Genomic DNA, 16,835 nt, shown 5'->3' on the forward strand with positions numbered 1-16,835 from the left:
CCCCCTGCCCGGTGGGCGGGGCCCACGCCCACCCCTCCTTAAAGTGCCCGTCCTCACCGCGTTGCCCGCGGTAGGGCACTTTGTAGGGGTCGGGGCTACACGCGTCATTTAGCTCCGCCCCCTGTCGAGTGGGCGTGGCCCACCTCTCCTTAAAGCGCCCGCCCTGACCTCGTTGTTTTCAGGTGCGTTCGGCTTCGGGGCGGCTGCGTTGCCCATCCCCTCGCCATGGCCCAGCCACAGTCGTACCCACGGGGTGTCCCGACCCGGCCTGCCACTGTCTTGGGCGCCATGGAAATGGGGCGCCGCATGGACGTGCCCAGTAGCGCTGCGGCCGTGCGCGCCTTCCTGGAGCGCGGCCACACCGAGATCGACACGGCCTTCGTGTACGCCGACGGCCAGTCCGAGAGCATCCTGGGCGGCCTGGGGCTCGGGCTGGGCGGCAGCGGCTGCAAAGGTAACGCCTGGCCCCCCGGACCTCAGCACCGTGACCGCCCCCGAGCCATTCACTGGCCGCGGCTGGGATCGACCGCCTTGTCCACCTTGCTGGGACGCCCACCTCCCCTGGCCTCCCCGCAGCTCTGTGAAACCCCCGCTTCCCAGCGCCCTTGCACTTCAGCCCGGACAGCCAGACACTTGGTCTTGACTTTTCCTCTCATTTTCCCTCCCTCTCAGTAACGTCCCGACAGTGGCAGAGCCTGGAATGACTTGACTAGCCCCTCTCAGGGGGCCCTGAAAACGGAATCTGGCGCTTGGCAGCCCCCCTTCCCCCTTTCCCCTCCCCCGCAGGTGCCCCTTACGGTCCGATCTGCGATCTGCAGGAGTCCTGCCCTTATTGCCCTGGCACTCCCTGGCAGCGTTGCAGATCAGTCTTTGGAACCAGCGGGGACCGGCTTCCTCATTGCTCTGAGCCCTTACCTCCTCCCGGGAGCCCTGGCTGCGCGGTTCTGTCCGCAGTGTCTCCCACTTCACCAGGGCTTCGCTGGTGCCCCAGATGGTAAAGAATTTGCCCGCAATACAGAGACCTGGGTTCTATCCCTGGGTCGGGAAGATTCCCTGGAGAAGGGCATGGCAACCCACTCCAGTGTTCTTACCTGGAGAGTCCCTGTGGACAGAGAAGCCTGGCAGGCTACAGTTCATGGGGTGGCAAAGAGTGGGACAGGAGTGAGTGCCTAACACTTTAACTTTTCCACTTCACTCCTGGGAGCAACAGGAGCTATCAGCATTAGCTGGGATACGGGTGTGGGGGAGGAACCCTGTCTAACTGCCACATCTGTGCCAGCCTCTGTCTGAAGCCATAGAAGAGGAATCGACAGTCACCCAATCCAGGGAGCTCAGAGTCTAGAGAGAGCTGGGGAGCCCAGAAGAGGGACCCCTTCCCAGAAAGGGCCAAAGAAGAATGCTCAGAAAAGGGAACATCAGACCTTGAACTGACACTTTTCCAGAAGAGGAGAAAGGGCTTTCCTGGCAGTGGGTGTGAGCAGTGAATGTGCAAAGGCAATGAGGTTTGGCAGTGCTGAGGGTACTGGAGCAGGCAGCGGAGCCAAGCGGAGGTTATTGTATGGGCCCAGGGGAAGGTCCCCCACCAGTCTGATGCCATCTGAAGTGCTTATTATGTGCCAGGCAGGCACATACTGAGGGCTCAGCAGCACTGGCTGATACTGTTGGTGGTCGTGTGGTTGTAGTAACAGTAGATGCCGTTAGCAGCCTGTGCCGCCTTTCACTCTGGGGTATCTCAGGGAGAAATGATTCACGGCAGGGTAGATCTGGAACAAGACGAGAACATGCATGGGTCTCAGAGCCGCACTCTTTCTAGGTCACTTGGCTGCCTCGCATGACAATTCTGGTCTTATTATTTTTTTAATTTTAATTGAAGTGTAGCTGATTTACAATGTTGAGTTAATCTCAGGTGTACGACGAGAACATGCATGGGTCTCAGAGCCGCACTCTTTCTAGGTCACTTGGCTGCCTCGCATGACAATTCTGGTCTTATTATTTTTTTAATTTTAATTGAAGTGTAGCTGATTTACAATGTTGAGTTAACTTCAGGTGTACAGCAAAGGGATTTAGTTTTATATATATATATATATATATTTCAGATTCTTTTCCATCATAGATTATTATAAGATATTGAGTATAGTTCCTTTGCTTTACAGTAGGTCCTTGTTGGCTATCTATTTTTATAAATATTGCTTGCTCCATCACTAAATTGTGTCCAGCTCTTTGCAACCCCATGGACTATAGCCTCCAGGCTCCTTCCTCTACCCCTGGGATCTTCCTGGCGAGAATACTGGAGTGGGTTGCCATTTCCTTTTCCAGGGGATCTTCCTGATCCAGGGATCAAACCTGTGTCCCCTACATTGGCCGGTGGATTCTTTACCACTAAGCCACCTGGGAATCCCCATTTTCTATATATTATTGTATATGTTAATCCCAAACTCCTAATTTATCACCCCCTTCCCTCTTTGGTAACCATAAGTTTGTTTTCTGTCCGTGAGTCTATTTCTGCTTTGTAAATATGTTCATTTATATAATTTTTTTTAGATTTCACATGTAAGCGGTATCATATTTGTCTTTCTCTAACTTACTTTACTTAGTATGACAATTTCTAGGTCCTTCCATGTTATTGTAAACGGCATCATTTCACTCTTTTCTGATGGCTGAGGTATATCCCATTGTATATACATACCACATTTGTTTATCCATTAATCTGTCATAGGCATTTACATTGGTCTTATTTCTGATTACTTTTCTTCTGCAGCACCTCCTCTTCCCTCCTTTAGGCTGGAACCAGCTGGGCTAGAGTTCTTAAATCTCAGATTTGAAGTTAATGTCAAGAAGGGGTGTGGGCCAAAGAGGAGGAGGTGGTGGAATGGAAAATTCCAAATGAGTAGGCCTTCAGCCCTCCAGCCTGATCTCTCCCATCTCAAGGGGTCTGGCCTGCTGAGGTGACTTTCTAAGAGTAAACAGCGCAGAAAGGGCTTTCTTCTCAGCCATTAGCTTGCTCATCTGATGAGGAGAAAGGTATTTAACTCCTTCCTGAGTCACACAGGTAGCACGACACTGGCCTTTTCTCAGTTGGATGCTTCTCTAACAGAAATATAATCCTTCCCTGGGCCCCCAGTTGAGGCCTCTTGCTTCTCTTTCCTGAATTCCTGCCACAGTCTCCTTGCCATTTTCCCTGTTTCCAGACCTGTGCCCGAGGCTCTTTCTGTTTCATTCAGAGTCATCGTTCAAAACTGCAAAGCTGACCCCTTAGCTTGCTGGCTGGAAGTGTTCGGAGTCGCCCTGTGGTCCCCTAAGGGGTGCCCTCAGGGCGCTTTGCATGTCTCTGGTCTGTGGCCCCTTCTCTTGTCTCATGTACCCCCAGACCTGGTATTTTAGGTCCGTGGGATCGCAGGCATGACTCCTCAAAGCCATGTTCTTGTCCCAGGGTAGCCTTTGACTCCTCTTGGAGATGCAAAGCCTTGGAAAGCCTTCCCTGAATTCTCAGGGCTCCTCTCCCCTGCCCCTGCGTGTCCTGACCTCACTTACTCTGTGGTGCCCCCTTAGACTGTGGGTCCTTGAGGGCAGGGATCCAGGGTTGGCATTCATCTTCCAACCCGAAGTGCCAGGCATGGCACACCTAGCTGTCTGGTAAGTAGTCACTGTAGTGATAACGTTAGCAACTCATGATGAGCAAGTGTGTCAAAGTTGTGATCAATCCTCAGGGCCTCCCAACCAAACAGTACCATTAACACTCTCAATTTACAGTTGAGAAAATTGAGACTCTGTGTGTGTTTGTGTGGTGTGTGCACACACATGCATGTGCGTGCTCAGTCATGTCCAGCTCTTTGTGATCCCAGGGACTGTAGCCTGCCAGGCTTCTCTGTCCCTGAGATTTTCCGGGCAAGAATACTGGCGTGGGGCTCAGAGAGGTTGAATAATTTGGTCAAGGTCATAGAGCTGGTATTGGCAGAGCTGAGGTATGAACCCAGGCCTGCCTCTTAACCATTAACCCTAGATCCTCTCCAATGATTGGTAAGTTGACCTGAACTTCTATTTTTCTCATCCCAAAGTAAAAATTGCTACCAAGGCCAATCCATTGGAAGAAAACTCCCTGAAGCCCGACAGCCTCCGGTCCCAGCTGGAGACGTCCCTCCAGCGGCTGCGGTGCCCCTGCGTGGACCTGTTTTACCTGCACCTGCCGGACCACGGCACCCCTGTGGAGGAGACGCTGCGCGCCTGCCACCAGCTGCACCAGGAGGTGAGGGCGGCCCCGACTCCCCACCCTGGCCTGTCGGTGCCCAGAGAGCAGAGGCTCCGGGGCTGCCCCAGAGCAGAGCAGTGAACGGACCCCACGCCCAGGGTCCCAATCCCCAGGACTGGCGTTCTGGGCTGCGGGGGAGTCTGACCATGGCCTCTCCCCCGCAGGGCAAGTTCGTGGAGCTCGGCCTGTCCAACTATGCCGCCTGGGAGGTGGCCGAGATCTGTACCCTGTGCAGGAGCAACGGCTGGATCCTGCCCACCGTGTACCAGGTGAGGCCCGGTCTGCAGAGGCCCGTCTCCAGGGCACCTGCGACCCCAGGTCCTCTTGCGCCCCCTGCCCTCTCCAGAGCAGCCACTCCCCTGCTCCCAGCCTGTAGACAACCCCCGGGGGGCCATCAGGCTGACCACGGGCGCCCGCCCTCAGGCCCTAGCCCCTCTTCCTTCCTGCTTCTGGCTCTGCGGTCAGCCCGAACTCGCCTCCCCCTCCCCCCTGGCAGGAGTGCCCGGGCGTCACTTAGATACCTCTTCCTCTGGAGGCCTTTCCCGACAGCCCAGTGGGTCCTCCAGTCTCCAGACCCCACCTTTATGCATTGAGCGAGCATTTCTGAGAATCCGCCGTGATCACAGAAGCCGCCTCTATGTGCTCATCTGTCCTGTCTTTTTTGTTTGTTTGTTTGGCTGCCTCGGATCTTAGCTGCCTCATACGGATCTTGCATTGTGTCCCACGGACTCTCTAGTTGCGGCTCTCAGGCTTAGTTGCCCAACCAGGGATCAGACTCGGGTCCCGTGCATTGCAAGGTGGATTCTTAACCACTGAACCATCAGGAGAGTCCACTCCGCTTTGTTTTTAACTCGACTCTGACATCTCTTGAAGCAGAGAGCTCACCGCATCCACGTGTGTTTGAGAGCTCAGGGTCCAGCCCACGGTTGGTGCCTGCAGATGTGTGTGGGATGGCAGAGCCAGGCCGCCGTCCCTTCCTGGGGCCCAGCACCATCTCCCGTCCACCAGTAGTGACTTTGGAAACCATGTGGAGTCCTGGGGGTCTTGACCGAAGACTTTGAGAGCAGGCTGGGGCTCCCGGCCAGGCCCGCTCAGCTGGCCCTTCTGCCCGCAGGGCATGTACAACGCCACCACCCGGCAGGTGGAGACGGAGCTCCTGCCCTGCCTCCGGCACTTCGGACTGCGGTTCTACGCCTACAACCCTCTGGCTGGTATGGGCTGTGCGGGCACAGGCTCCCCTGGGCGGGAGGGCCTTCCTGACCCCGTTTCTGCCCCTTCCTGACCCGGGAGAAGCCTGGCCCCAGACCTGGGAAGGGGAGGGCTTTGCCAGGACCTCCGCCCGTCCTGGTTCCCCCGCCATCACCCCCACTTCCGGTCCAGGCGGGCTCTGGGGGCAGTGCCTGGGGGTCTGACTGCAGCCTTCCCGCAGGAGGCCTGCTGACCGGCAGGTACCAGTATGAGGACAAGGACGGGAAACAGCCCTTGGGCCGCTTCTTTGGGAACAGCTGGGCAGAGGTCTACAGGAATCGGTGAGCTGGGGGCGTCGGGACGGGCGGCGTTGGAGGGGTCCCCATAGTCTGAAAATGGGGAGTCCCCGGGGCTGCTTTCCTTTCAAGGCCTTCCCTTGCTGCCTGGACCTAGCTCTCTTGATTCCTGGAGGAATTAGGAAACCCTCTGTAAGGCTTCGTTTTGTTTTCTTGGGACCTCCGTGAGGAATGCCGACCCCTGGGCCTTATGGCCAACCTTCCAAATCGTAACTCATGCCTAAGAAGTGCTGATCACCTGCCAAGGGGGAAAGACAGGGCTCCGGGTGGAGGAACAGGAGGCCTGGGGCCGGGCTGTGCCCCTGTCCTGGCTTCCTGTTACTCCAGGTAAAGTAAGGGCAGGTTTGAATTCTTAAGAGTAGAGACATCCTTGAAGTCTCTGGTGAGGGAGCCAGCGTCCTGGGTGGTTCTGTTGCCCAAAAAAGCAGGAGACCCCCTGCTTGAGGGGACCCTGGCCCCTCCGTGCTACAGGGGCTCCCTGGGTGGACTCTTAGGCAGTGGCCCCCTGTGTGACCCTGTGGTCCTGACCCCGTGCTACCATCCCCTCCTGTCCAGCTACTGGAAGGAGCACCACTTCAAGGGCATCGCCCTGGTGGAGAAGGCCCTTCAGGCTGCTTATGGCACCAGCGCCCCCAGCATGACCTCAGCCGCCCTCCGGTGGATGTACCACCACTCCCAGCTCCAGGTAACCTGTCCCCGCCCCTCCCCGTCCCCACCATCCCTGGACGCCCTGCCCCTGCTCTCTTTGAGGAGCCAGCATGATTTCTAAGTCGTTTTTCCCTCTGAAATCTCTCTCTGGTCCAGTTCTCAGGCAGCCTTCCTGTTCTTCTGGGTAGCTGCCCAAGAACCAGGCCCTGTCGTGAGGGCTTTACAAGCATGGATTGAACGATTGCTTAGACCTGATGAAGTGGGATATTCCAGTTTTACCAATGAGCAAACAGCTGTGAACGGGAGAGAAAGTTATAGTCACGGACGTGATCTACATCCCGCTGGTCCTGTTCCTCTGGAGTAGTGGGGGTTCCCTCTCTTTGGTGTCCCCTGTCTTCCTGGCTAACGCTTTTCTCCAGCTGCAGCTGTACACAGTTGCATAGTCCCTGGCATGTATACAGCAGGTTTTCAGTAAATGGGAGTTAGGAGCTTTGTGTAATCTCTCATTCCCATAAGCATGGTGAAAACTGACATCTGAGACTCTGGGCTTACAAAGCTAAACCAGGTTCGCACAGCTGCTGAGTGGCAGAACCGGGCTCTGAACTGAGGTCTGAACGAGGACGAACATCGTGGCAGCAGAGGAAAGAAGAGAGGATTCGGGTCACATAGTTACGAATGTTGAAGGCACCGAAAGTGCTTTATACAACTATTGATCGCTTATGGTGAACGATGTCGGCTTCCTGATCTCCGAAGAAGAAGACTTAGCTTAGGGACCAGGGACCAGGCTTGATCACTCACAGCCTTTGTGTAGCAGAAGTTTATTACAGTGAGACAGGACAAAGAAAGCTTCTGACACAGACATCAGAAAGGGTTAGAGAGTGCCCCATTCGCTAGTTTTATCGAGGCCTTATATACTTTTACCAGACCCACTCCCACAACATACATTAACAACAGAAAGGTCTTAGCAGACCCACTCCCACTTCACATAAACAGGATTAGTCAGAAGGTTCTTCTCAAAAGGAGAAACATGTCCTCCAGCAAGATACCTTGTTGTTATACAATCCTTCCCTGGTGGCTCAGACGGTAAAGCATCTGCCTACAATGCGGAAGACTGGGGTTCGATCCCTGGGTCGGGAGGATCCTCTGGAGAAGGATATGGCAACCCACTCCAGTAGTCTTGGCTGGAAAATCCCATGGATGGAGGAGGGTGGTAGGTTACAGTCCATGGGGTGGCAAAGAGTCAGACACGACTGAGCGATTTCACTTCACTTCACTTCAGTTCAGTCGCTCAGTCGTGTCCGACTCTTTGCGACCTCACGGACTGCAGCACGCCAGGCCTCCCTGTCCATCGCCAGCTCCCGGACTTTACCCAAACTCATGTCCATTGAGTCGGTGATGCCATCCAACCATCTCATCCTCTGTCGTCCCCTTCTCCTTCTGCCTTCAATCTTTCCCAGCATCAGGGTCTTTTCAAATGAGTCACTTCTTCGCATCAGGTAGCCAATTATTGGAGCTTCAGCTTCAGCAGCACTCCTTCCAACGAACACTCAGGACTGATCTCCTTTAGGATGGACTGATTGGATCTCCTTGCAGTCCAAGGGACTCTCAAGAGTCTTCTCTAACACCACAGTTCAAAAGCATCAATTCTTCAGCGCTCAGCTTTCTTTATAGTCCAGCTCTCACATCCACACATGACTACTGGAAAAACCATAGCCTTGACTAGACGGACCTTTGTTGGCAAAGTAATGTCTCTGCTTTTTAATATGCTATCTAGGTTGGTCATAACTTTCCTTCCAAGGAGCAAGCATCATTTAATTTCATAGCTACAGTCACCATCTGCAGTGATTTTGGAGCCCAAAAGAATAAAGTCTGACACTGTTTCCCCATCTATTTCCCATGAAGTGATGGGACCAGATGCCATGATCTTCGTTTTCTGAATGTTGAGCTTTAAGCCAACTTTTTCACTGTCCTCTTTCACTTTCATCAAGAGGCTCTTTAGTTCCTCTTCACTTTCTGCCATAAGGGTGGTGTCATCTGCGTATCTGAGGTTATTGATATTTCTCCCGGCAATCTTGATTCCAGCTTGTGTTTCTTCCAGTCCAGCGTTTCTCATGATGTACTCTGCATATAAGTTAAATAAGCAGGGTGACCATATACAGCCTTGACGTACTCCTTTTCCTATTTGGAACCAGTCTGTTGTTCCATGTCCAGTTCTAACTGTTGCTTCCTGACCTGCATATAGGTTTCTCAAGAGGCAGGTCAGGTGGTCTGGTATTCCCATCTCTTTCAGAATTTTCCACAGTTGATTGTGATCCACACAGTCAAAGGCTTTGGCATAGTCAATAAAGCAGAAATAGATGTTTTTTGGAACTCTCTTGCTTTTCGATGACCCAGCAGATGTTGGCAGTTTGATCTCTGGTTCCTCTGCCTTTTCTAAAACCAGCTTGCACATCCGGAATTTCATGGTTCACGTATTGCTGAAGCCTGGCTTGGAGAATTTTGAGCATTACTTCACTAGCGTGTGAGACGAGTGCAGTTGTGCGGGAGTCTGAGCGTTCTTTGCCTTAGTACAGAGCTTCCGATGAGTTGTTCTGTTGTGTAATCACTAGCTCTGGGCTTAAAGAAACCAAGGTCTAATGTGACTAAGACTAAGGAATGTGAAAAAAAGTTTGTTCTTTTCTCCTGTTGAGAGCCCCAGACCCCTTTCTCCTCGCTGGGGACCCTGGACTTCTTATCACTCTACCTGAGAATGAACCTTCTCACTGTGTAGGTGTAAAGAGTATGCCCAAGCCCAGGCCTTGGCAGGGGCTGGGCGGGGGTGTGTGACGGGGTCTCTGCGGGGCATCAGTGTGTGACGTCTGGCCGTCTCCCCTTGCAGGGCGCCCACGGGGACGCGGTCATCCTGGGCATGTCCAGCCTGGAGCAGCTGGAAGAGAACTTGGCGGCCACTGAGGAAGGGGCCCTGGAGCCGGCCGTCGTGCAGGCCTTTGACCAGGCCTGGCGCCTGGTCGCCCACGATTGTCCCAACTACTTCCGCTAGGCTCCTACCCGGATCAGGCGCCGAAGGTTCCTTTTCTGTCGCCTCTTCTGCTCTCTCCCTGGCCGGTCTCTGCCTTAAGCTGACTTTGCGTGGTCTTTCTCCATCGTCTGGATCCACGGTTATTTTTCTAGACCCCTGCCTCACTCCCAGTTGCCTTCACGATGCATAACGCCTTGGGCTGAGGCCCTTGGGCATTTCCCGTCTGAATAAAGCCAACACTAGACCTGCCTGTAGCCCAGTCATGAGCGGACCCCGCAGGCTTCTCTCCTCAGCTGCTGGGACTTGTCCCCTCCCTGCCTGGGCCTTCCTGCCTGAGGGGTGGACCCGCGAGCTGGAGCCACCTCGGGGCAGAGGCGGCGGGGTGCGGGGGTGGCTGCAGGCGGCCCTCACGTGCCCACGTGTCAGAGGGAAAGAGGGCTGTCCACCCTGACATGGATTTTCTCTCTGAATTATCTCACTGAATACTCAGAAAGGGAATAATTTGGACAAAAACCTTCCAAAAAGGATAAAAACCCCCAAGATGCTGTGGGACATTTTAATGCAGTCGTTTCATCGGTGGCTTTAAAAAAAGGGAGAAAAGTGGGACTTTCTGGAGGTCCAGTGGTTGAGACTCTGCACAGGGGGTGCAGGTTCGATTCCTGCTTGGGAAGTGAAGACCCCACATACTGCGGGGCCCACCCCTCTAAAAACAGAAGCAGTGCCTTTACTATTAGCTGAAGCCTCCTGTCGTCTGCTCATCCACAGATTCTCAGCTCTGCTGCTGCACCTCCCTCTGTTAGCACGGGCCTGGGCAGCCAGGACCCCAGTTTCCCTCAGCAAATCCCTGCTCCAAGCAGGAGGCATCCAGGGCTGGAGAAGAAATGAAATCCAAGGTCTGGTTGTTTCTGTTAGAACATCACGCCCTGGGCGAGGGATGTGAGCCAAGCAGCAGGAGCAGGCAGCACCGGAACCCATCGCTCAAGTGAGGACAGGGGCTCAACTTGGAAATGCAGCCAAAGTCACCAATCAGAGGCTCCTTAGTCCAAAGAAAGGCCCTGCTTGCCATCTAGAAGGAGACACTGCAGATACAGTTTGATTATTTGGAACTTTCCTTTGTAATAAAATGAATGCTTCCCCAAATGGGGTAGTTACCCTGCTTGTGTGATCAGCCACTGTTGCCCAGCAAGCCACCCCAAAACTGAGTTACTTAAGATAACAAAATCTGAAATTGACCTAAGAAGATTCAATTCAATTTCTATCAAAACCCTGCTAGATTTTTTCTTACAGACACTGACAAAATTATTTTTAAATTCACATTTGAAATTCAAGGGATACAGAATTGCCAAAACAAGCAAGAGCAAAGTCCTCCAGTTCCTGATATCAAAGCTTACTACAAAGCTACAGAAATAAAAAAAACAGCATGGGACTGGCTTAAGGATAGACATATAGACTGATGGAACACACTTGAGAGTCCAGAAATAAATCCATAATAGTTTGAAAGCAGAAATCGTCCAAACAGTCCAACAGCTGATGAACGCATAAGTTAAAAGTGGCACGTCCGTACCAGGGAATGTCACTCAGCCAGTGAAGTGATGAAATGCCTGTAATATGGGTGAACCTGTTTCACTGTAAGCTTTACTTACATTTTAAGTTCAAAAGTTTTGTCAGCAAATCAGTTGTTGCACATAAGCAATTTTGATTTTTTGTAATTATTTGTCTTAATTTCAATATACAGTTACTGAAATAGAAACAGTAAAGAAAGTAACTCTACGCATATCACCAAATTGGGCTGACCAACATCCCGACTTGACCGCTGCTGCAAAGTCCCCTGTTAACAGCAATATGGAGTCTCAGCTGGGACAGGGTCCCAGGCAGCGAGTACATCCCACAGGCGAGACTTCAGATTGCGGTTTCGGGGCCCCGCTTATAATTCCAGGGCGCAAACCGACACGCAAAGCGCAGCTCCGGTTTTCCTTTTACAACGCTGTTTGTCTCCTTTGTGAGCCGTGGGACTTCTTAGACCTGGGGGCGTGGCCAGGCCTTCAGGGGCTTAAGAGATTCCAAGACCTCCTCCCCTTCTTCCCTAAAGCGCTGCCTGACTTGCTGTGCTTGCAGGCGGGCACAGAATCCTGCAGTGTCCATGCAGGTCAGAAGCAAGTCAGAGGCCTGGTCTCCTGCTTCTGGAGCCTGAACAAGACTACCTCCCTTTTAATTTCCCTAACAGAACCCTGAAGGTGATACCCGAAGTGAAAGATGACAGTTCCAAAAGGTCTCATATTATATGATCTGATTTTTGTGGCATGTCTAGAATGGGGAAATCTACTAGAGACAGAAACTAGACTTGTGGTTCCCTGGGGCTGAGAGATGGGTTGGAGATGAGCTGCTAATGAATACAGGTTTCCTTTGGGGGTGATGAAAATGGAGGAACTGGAGATTAACTGTTAATGAGTACAGGTTTCTTTTGCTGTTCAGTTGCTAAGTCATGTCTGACTCTTTGCGACCCCGTGGACTGCAGCACGCCGGGCTTCCCTGTCTTTCACTATCTCCCGGAGTTTACTCAAACTAATGTGCCTTGAGTAGGTGATGTTTCTTCTGGGGGTGATGAAAATGCTTTAAATTTGATTGTGATGGTTGTACAACGCTGAATACACCAAAAACAAAACAAAAGCACTATGCTTTGTGACGTGTTCTTTTTTAAAGAACTGTAATTGTTTTTGGCTGTGCTTGGCCTTCGTTGCTGCACAGGGTTTTCTCTGGTTGCAGGTGGTGGGGGCTGTTCTTCACCGAGGCGCTTGGGCCTCTCCCTGCAGTGACTTCTCTCGATGCAGGGTACGGCTCTAGGCCACACAGGCTTCAGCAGTGAGCTCCCTAGTTGCCGCCCATGGGCTCGGCTGCTCCTCGGCATATGGACTCTTTCTGGACCAGGAACTGAACCTGTGTTCCAGTGGTTAGGAGTCTGAGAGCTATAGGGTGAGTAGGGGTGGGCACTTCTGCCTCATATGGGGTCAGGAGGCCTGCTGCTGATGATCAGCGGGGCTTTTGGCAACAGTTACAAAGGGGCTCAGTCAGCTTCAGACGTGACCTTGGTTCTGGCCTCCGTATCTGTGGCCTTGGTACAAGGCCTCACAGCTGTGGCCTTGGGGCAGGACTCCACAGAATTGTTTGTGTGAGGTGCAGCTGTGTGTGTGTGATGTGTTTGTGTGATGTGATGGTTAGAAGCATTCATGATACCTAGGGATTGCCTCCGTAACTTCAGCAGAAAGCATTAAGGGAGACAGCTGATATTCCAAAGCCTTCGAAGTCCAGGAATTGTAGTAGCACCACTTACAGGGGAGAAAATGTACGCTTACGGTACTTTTGGTAACTTATGGTTACCAAAGGGGAAAGGCGGGGGGGGATAAACTAGGAGTCTGGGATTAATACATACATGCTGCCACGTATGGAACAGATCATCGGAAAGGACCTACAGTATATAGGGAACTGCACTTTGTATTTTGTAATAACCTATAAGAGAAAAGAATCTGAAAAAGAACAGATGTAAGAGTTGAATAAAGCATTTCCCAACTCCTATAAAACAAATTCTTAGCTCCTGGTCCCCAGACATGAAGGATAAACACTCACACTGTCATGGCCTGAGAAGAGCACAGTGTAACCGGAAATTCTGGTAAATCTCTGTATAAGGTTATCAGATAAACATCTAAATGTGAAAAGAGGCTCCTAAAGTGAAAGAAAAAAAAAAAAAGATGTGAAAGTGATCTCAGTTCAGTTCAGTCGCTCAGTCGTGTCCGACTTTGCGACCCCATGAATCGCAGCACGCCAGGCCTCCCTGTCCATCACCATCTCCAGAGTTCACCCAAACTCATGTCCATCGAGTCAGTGATGCCATCCAGCCATCTCATCCTCTGTCGTCCCCTTCTCCTCCTGCCCCCAATCCCTCCCAGCATCAGAGTCTTTTCCAATGAGTCAACTCTTCACATGAGGTGGCCAAAGTACTGGAGTTTCAGCTTTAGCATCATTCCTTCCAAAGAAATCCCAGGGCTGATCTCCTTCAGAATGGACTGGTTGCATCTCCTTGCAGTCCAAGGGACTCTCAAGAGTCTTCTCCAACACCACAGTTCAAAAGCATCAATTCTTCAGCGCTCAGCTTTCTTTAGAGTCCAACTCTCACATCCATACATGATCACTGGAAAAACCATAGCCTTGGCTAGACAGACCTTTGTTGGCAAAGTAATGGCTCTGCTTTTGAATATGCTAACTAGGTTGGTCATAACTTTCCTTCCAAGGAGCAAGCGTCTTTTAAGTTCATGGCTGCAATCACCATCTGCAGTGATTTTGGAGCCCAAAAACATAAAGTCTGACACTGTTTGCACTGTTTCCCCATCTATTTCCCATGAAGTGATGGGACTGGATGCCATGATCTTCATTTTCTGAATGTTGAGCTTTAAGCCAACTTTTTCACTGTCCTCTTTCACTTTCATCAAGAGGCTTTTGAGTTCCTCTTCACTTTCTGCCATAAGGGTGGTGTCATCTGCATTTCTGAGGTTACTGATATTTCTCTGGGCAATCTTTATTCCAGCTTGTTCTTCTTCCAGCCCAGCATTTCTCATGATGTACTCTGCATATAAGTTAAATAAGCAGAGTGACAATATACAGCCTTGACATACTCCTTTTCCTATTTGGAACCAGTCTGTTGTTCCATGTCCAGTTCTAACTGTTGCTTCCTGACCTGCATATAGGTTTCTCAAGAGGCAGGTCAGGTAGTCTGGTATTCCCATCTCTTTCAGAATTTTCCACAGTTTATTGTGATCCACACAGTCAAAGGCTTTGGCATAGTCAATAAAGCAGAAATAGATGTGTTTCTGGAACTCTTTTGCTTTTTCGATGATCCAGCAGATGTTGGCAATTTTATCTCTGCTTCCTCTGCCTTTTCTAAAACCAGCTTGAACATCAGGAAGTTCACGGTTCATGTACTGCTGAAGCCTGGCTTGGAGCATTTTGAGCATTACCTTACTACATGTGAGATGAGTGCAATTGTGCGGTAGTTTGAGCATTCTTTGGCATTGCCTTTCTTTGGAATTGGAATGAAAACTGACCTTTTCCAGTCCTGTGGCCACTGCTGAGTTTTCCAAATTTGCTGGCATATTGAGTGCAGCACTTTCACAGCATCATCTTTCCGTTAAGTGCCCAATATGTTACTGGAGATCAGTGGAGAAATAACTCCAGAAAGAATGAAGGGATGGAGCCAAAGCAAAAACAATACCCAGATGTGGATGTGACTGGTGACAGAAGCAAGGTCCAATGCTGTAAAAAGCAATATTGCATAGGAACCTGGAATGTTAGGTCCATGAATCAAGGCAAATTGGAATTGGTCAAACAGGAAATGGCAAGAGTGTACGTTGACATTCTAGGAATCAGCAAACTAAGATGGACTAGAATGGGTGAATTTAACTCAGATGACCATTATATCTACTACTGTGGGCAGGAATCCCTTATAAGAAATGGAGTCGCCATCATGGTCAACAAAAGAGTCTGAAATGCAGTACTTGGATGCAATCTCAAAAAAGACAGAATGATCTCTGTTCATTTCCAAGGCAAACCATTCAATATCACAGTAATCCAAGCCTATGCCCCAACCAGTAATGCTGAAGAAGCTGAAGTTTTGAACGGTTCTATGCTACCCCGCATCCGAGGTCAGGGGCGGCGGCTGAGAGGAGCTATCCCACACCCAAGGCCAGGGGTGGCGGCCGGGAGGAGCAACCCCACGCCAGAGACCAGGGGCAGCGGCCGGGAGGACCAACCCCACATCCAAGGAGCGGTGGCTGCGCGGGCGCAGGAGGGCCTAGAGGAGCTATCCCACGTTGAAGGTCAGGAAGGGCGGCGGTAAGGAGATAACCCTCGTCTAAGTTAAGGAGCAGCGGCTGCGCTTTGCTGGAGCAGCTGTGAAGAGATACCCCACGCCCAAGGTAAGAGAAACCCAAGTAAGATGGTAGGTGTTGCAAGAGGGCATCAGAGGGCAGACACACTGAAACCATACTCACAGAAAACTAGTCAATCTAATCACACTAGGACCACAGCCTTGTCTAACTCAATGAAACTAAGCCATGCCCTGTGGGGCAACCCAAGATGGGCGGCTCATGGTGGAGAGATCTGACTGAATGTGGTCCACTGGAGAAGGGAATGGCAAACCACTTCATTGTTCTTGCCTTGAGAACCCCATGAACAGTATGAAAAGGCAAAATGATAGGATACTGAAAGAGGAACTCCCCAGGTCAGTAGGTGCCCAACATGCTACAGGAGATCAGTGGAGAAATAACTCCAGAAAGAATGAAGGGATGGAGCCAAAGCAAAAAGAATACCCAGCTGTGGATGGGACTGGTAATAGAAGCAAGGTCCGATGCTGTAAAGAGCAATATTGCATAGGAACCTGGAATGTCAGGTCCATGAATCAAGGCAAATAGGAAGTGGTCAAACAAGAGATGGCAAGAGTGAATGTTGACATTCTAGGAATCAGCAAACTGAAATGGACTGGAATGGGTAAATTTAACTCAGATGACCATTATATCTACTACTGTGGGCAGGAATCCCTTAGAAGAAATGGAGTAGCCATCATAGTCAATAGAAGAGTCTGAAATGCAGTACTTGGATGCAATCTCAAAAACGACAGAATGATCTCTGTTCATTTCCAAGGCAAACCATTCAATATCACAGTAATCCAAGCCTATGCCCCAACCAGTAATGCTGAAGAAGCTGAAATTGAACAGTTCTATGAAGACCTATAAGACCTTCTAGAACTAACACCCAAAAAATATGTCCTTTTCATTATAGGGGACTGGAATGCAAAAGTTGGAAGTCAAGAAACACCTGGAGTAACAGGCAAATTTGGCCTTGGAATACGGAATGAAGCAGGGCAAAGACTAATAGAGTTTTGCCAAGAAAATGCACTGGTCATAGCAAACACCCTTTTCCAACAACACAAGAGAAGACTCTCCACATGGACATCACCAGATGGTCAGCACCGAAATCAGATTGATTATATTCTTTGCAGCCAAAGATGGAGAGGCTCTATACAGTCAACAAAAATAAGACCAGGAGCTGACTGTGGCTCAGATCATGAACTCCTTATTGCCAAATTCAGACTTAAATTGAAGAAAGTAGGGAAAACCACTAGACCATTCAGGTATGACCTAAATCAAATCCCTTATGAAAGCGTTCTAGATGGCAGTAAATCAAGCTCTACTTTCTATCTCATTCAAACCCCAAAGAATTATAGGTGACTAAAATAATCTCTGGAGAAGGCAATGGCAACCCACTCCGTTACCCTTGCCTGGAAAATCCCATGGACGGGGGAGCCTGGTGGGCTGCAGTCCGTGGGGTCGCG

At 50.8% G+C, this 16,835-nt stretch overlaps 1 protein-coding gene across 2 annotated transcripts; it reads left to right on the forward strand.

Annotated features, from left to right (window-relative positions):
- The first annotated feature begins 83 nt into the window (after nt 1-83).
- LOC102267279 (aflatoxin B1 aldehyde reductase member 3) lies at nt 84-9,701 on the forward strand. Of its 2 annotated transcripts, none has more exons than XM_070382146.1 (7): nt 84-454; nt 4,056-4,243; nt 4,411-4,515; nt 5,361-5,457; nt 5,676-5,775; nt 6,346-6,475; nt 6,595-6,925. In XM_070382146.1, the coding sequence occupies exons 1-7, from the start codon at nt 226-228 to the stop codon at nt 6,673-6,675; spliced, it is 930 nt and encodes a 309-aa protein (XP_070238247.1). In that variant the 5' UTR covers nt 84-225; the 3' UTR covers nt 6,676-6,925. The 2 variants fall into 2 exon arrangements, with proteins under 2 accessions (XP_070238247.1, XP_070238244.1); XM_070382143.1 differs by lacking the exon at nt 6,595-6,925 and adding an exon at nt 9,317-9,701 and having other exon boundaries at nt 102-454.
- Nucleotides 9,702-16,835: the final 7,134 nt, after the last annotated feature.

Source organism: Bos mutus, chromosome 2, assembly GCF_027580195.1.
Source record: "Bos mutus isolate GX-2022 chromosome 2, NWIPB_WYAK_1.1, whole genome shotgun sequence".
NCBI lineage: Eukaryota > Metazoa > Chordata > Mammalia > Artiodactyla > Bovidae > Bos > Bos mutus.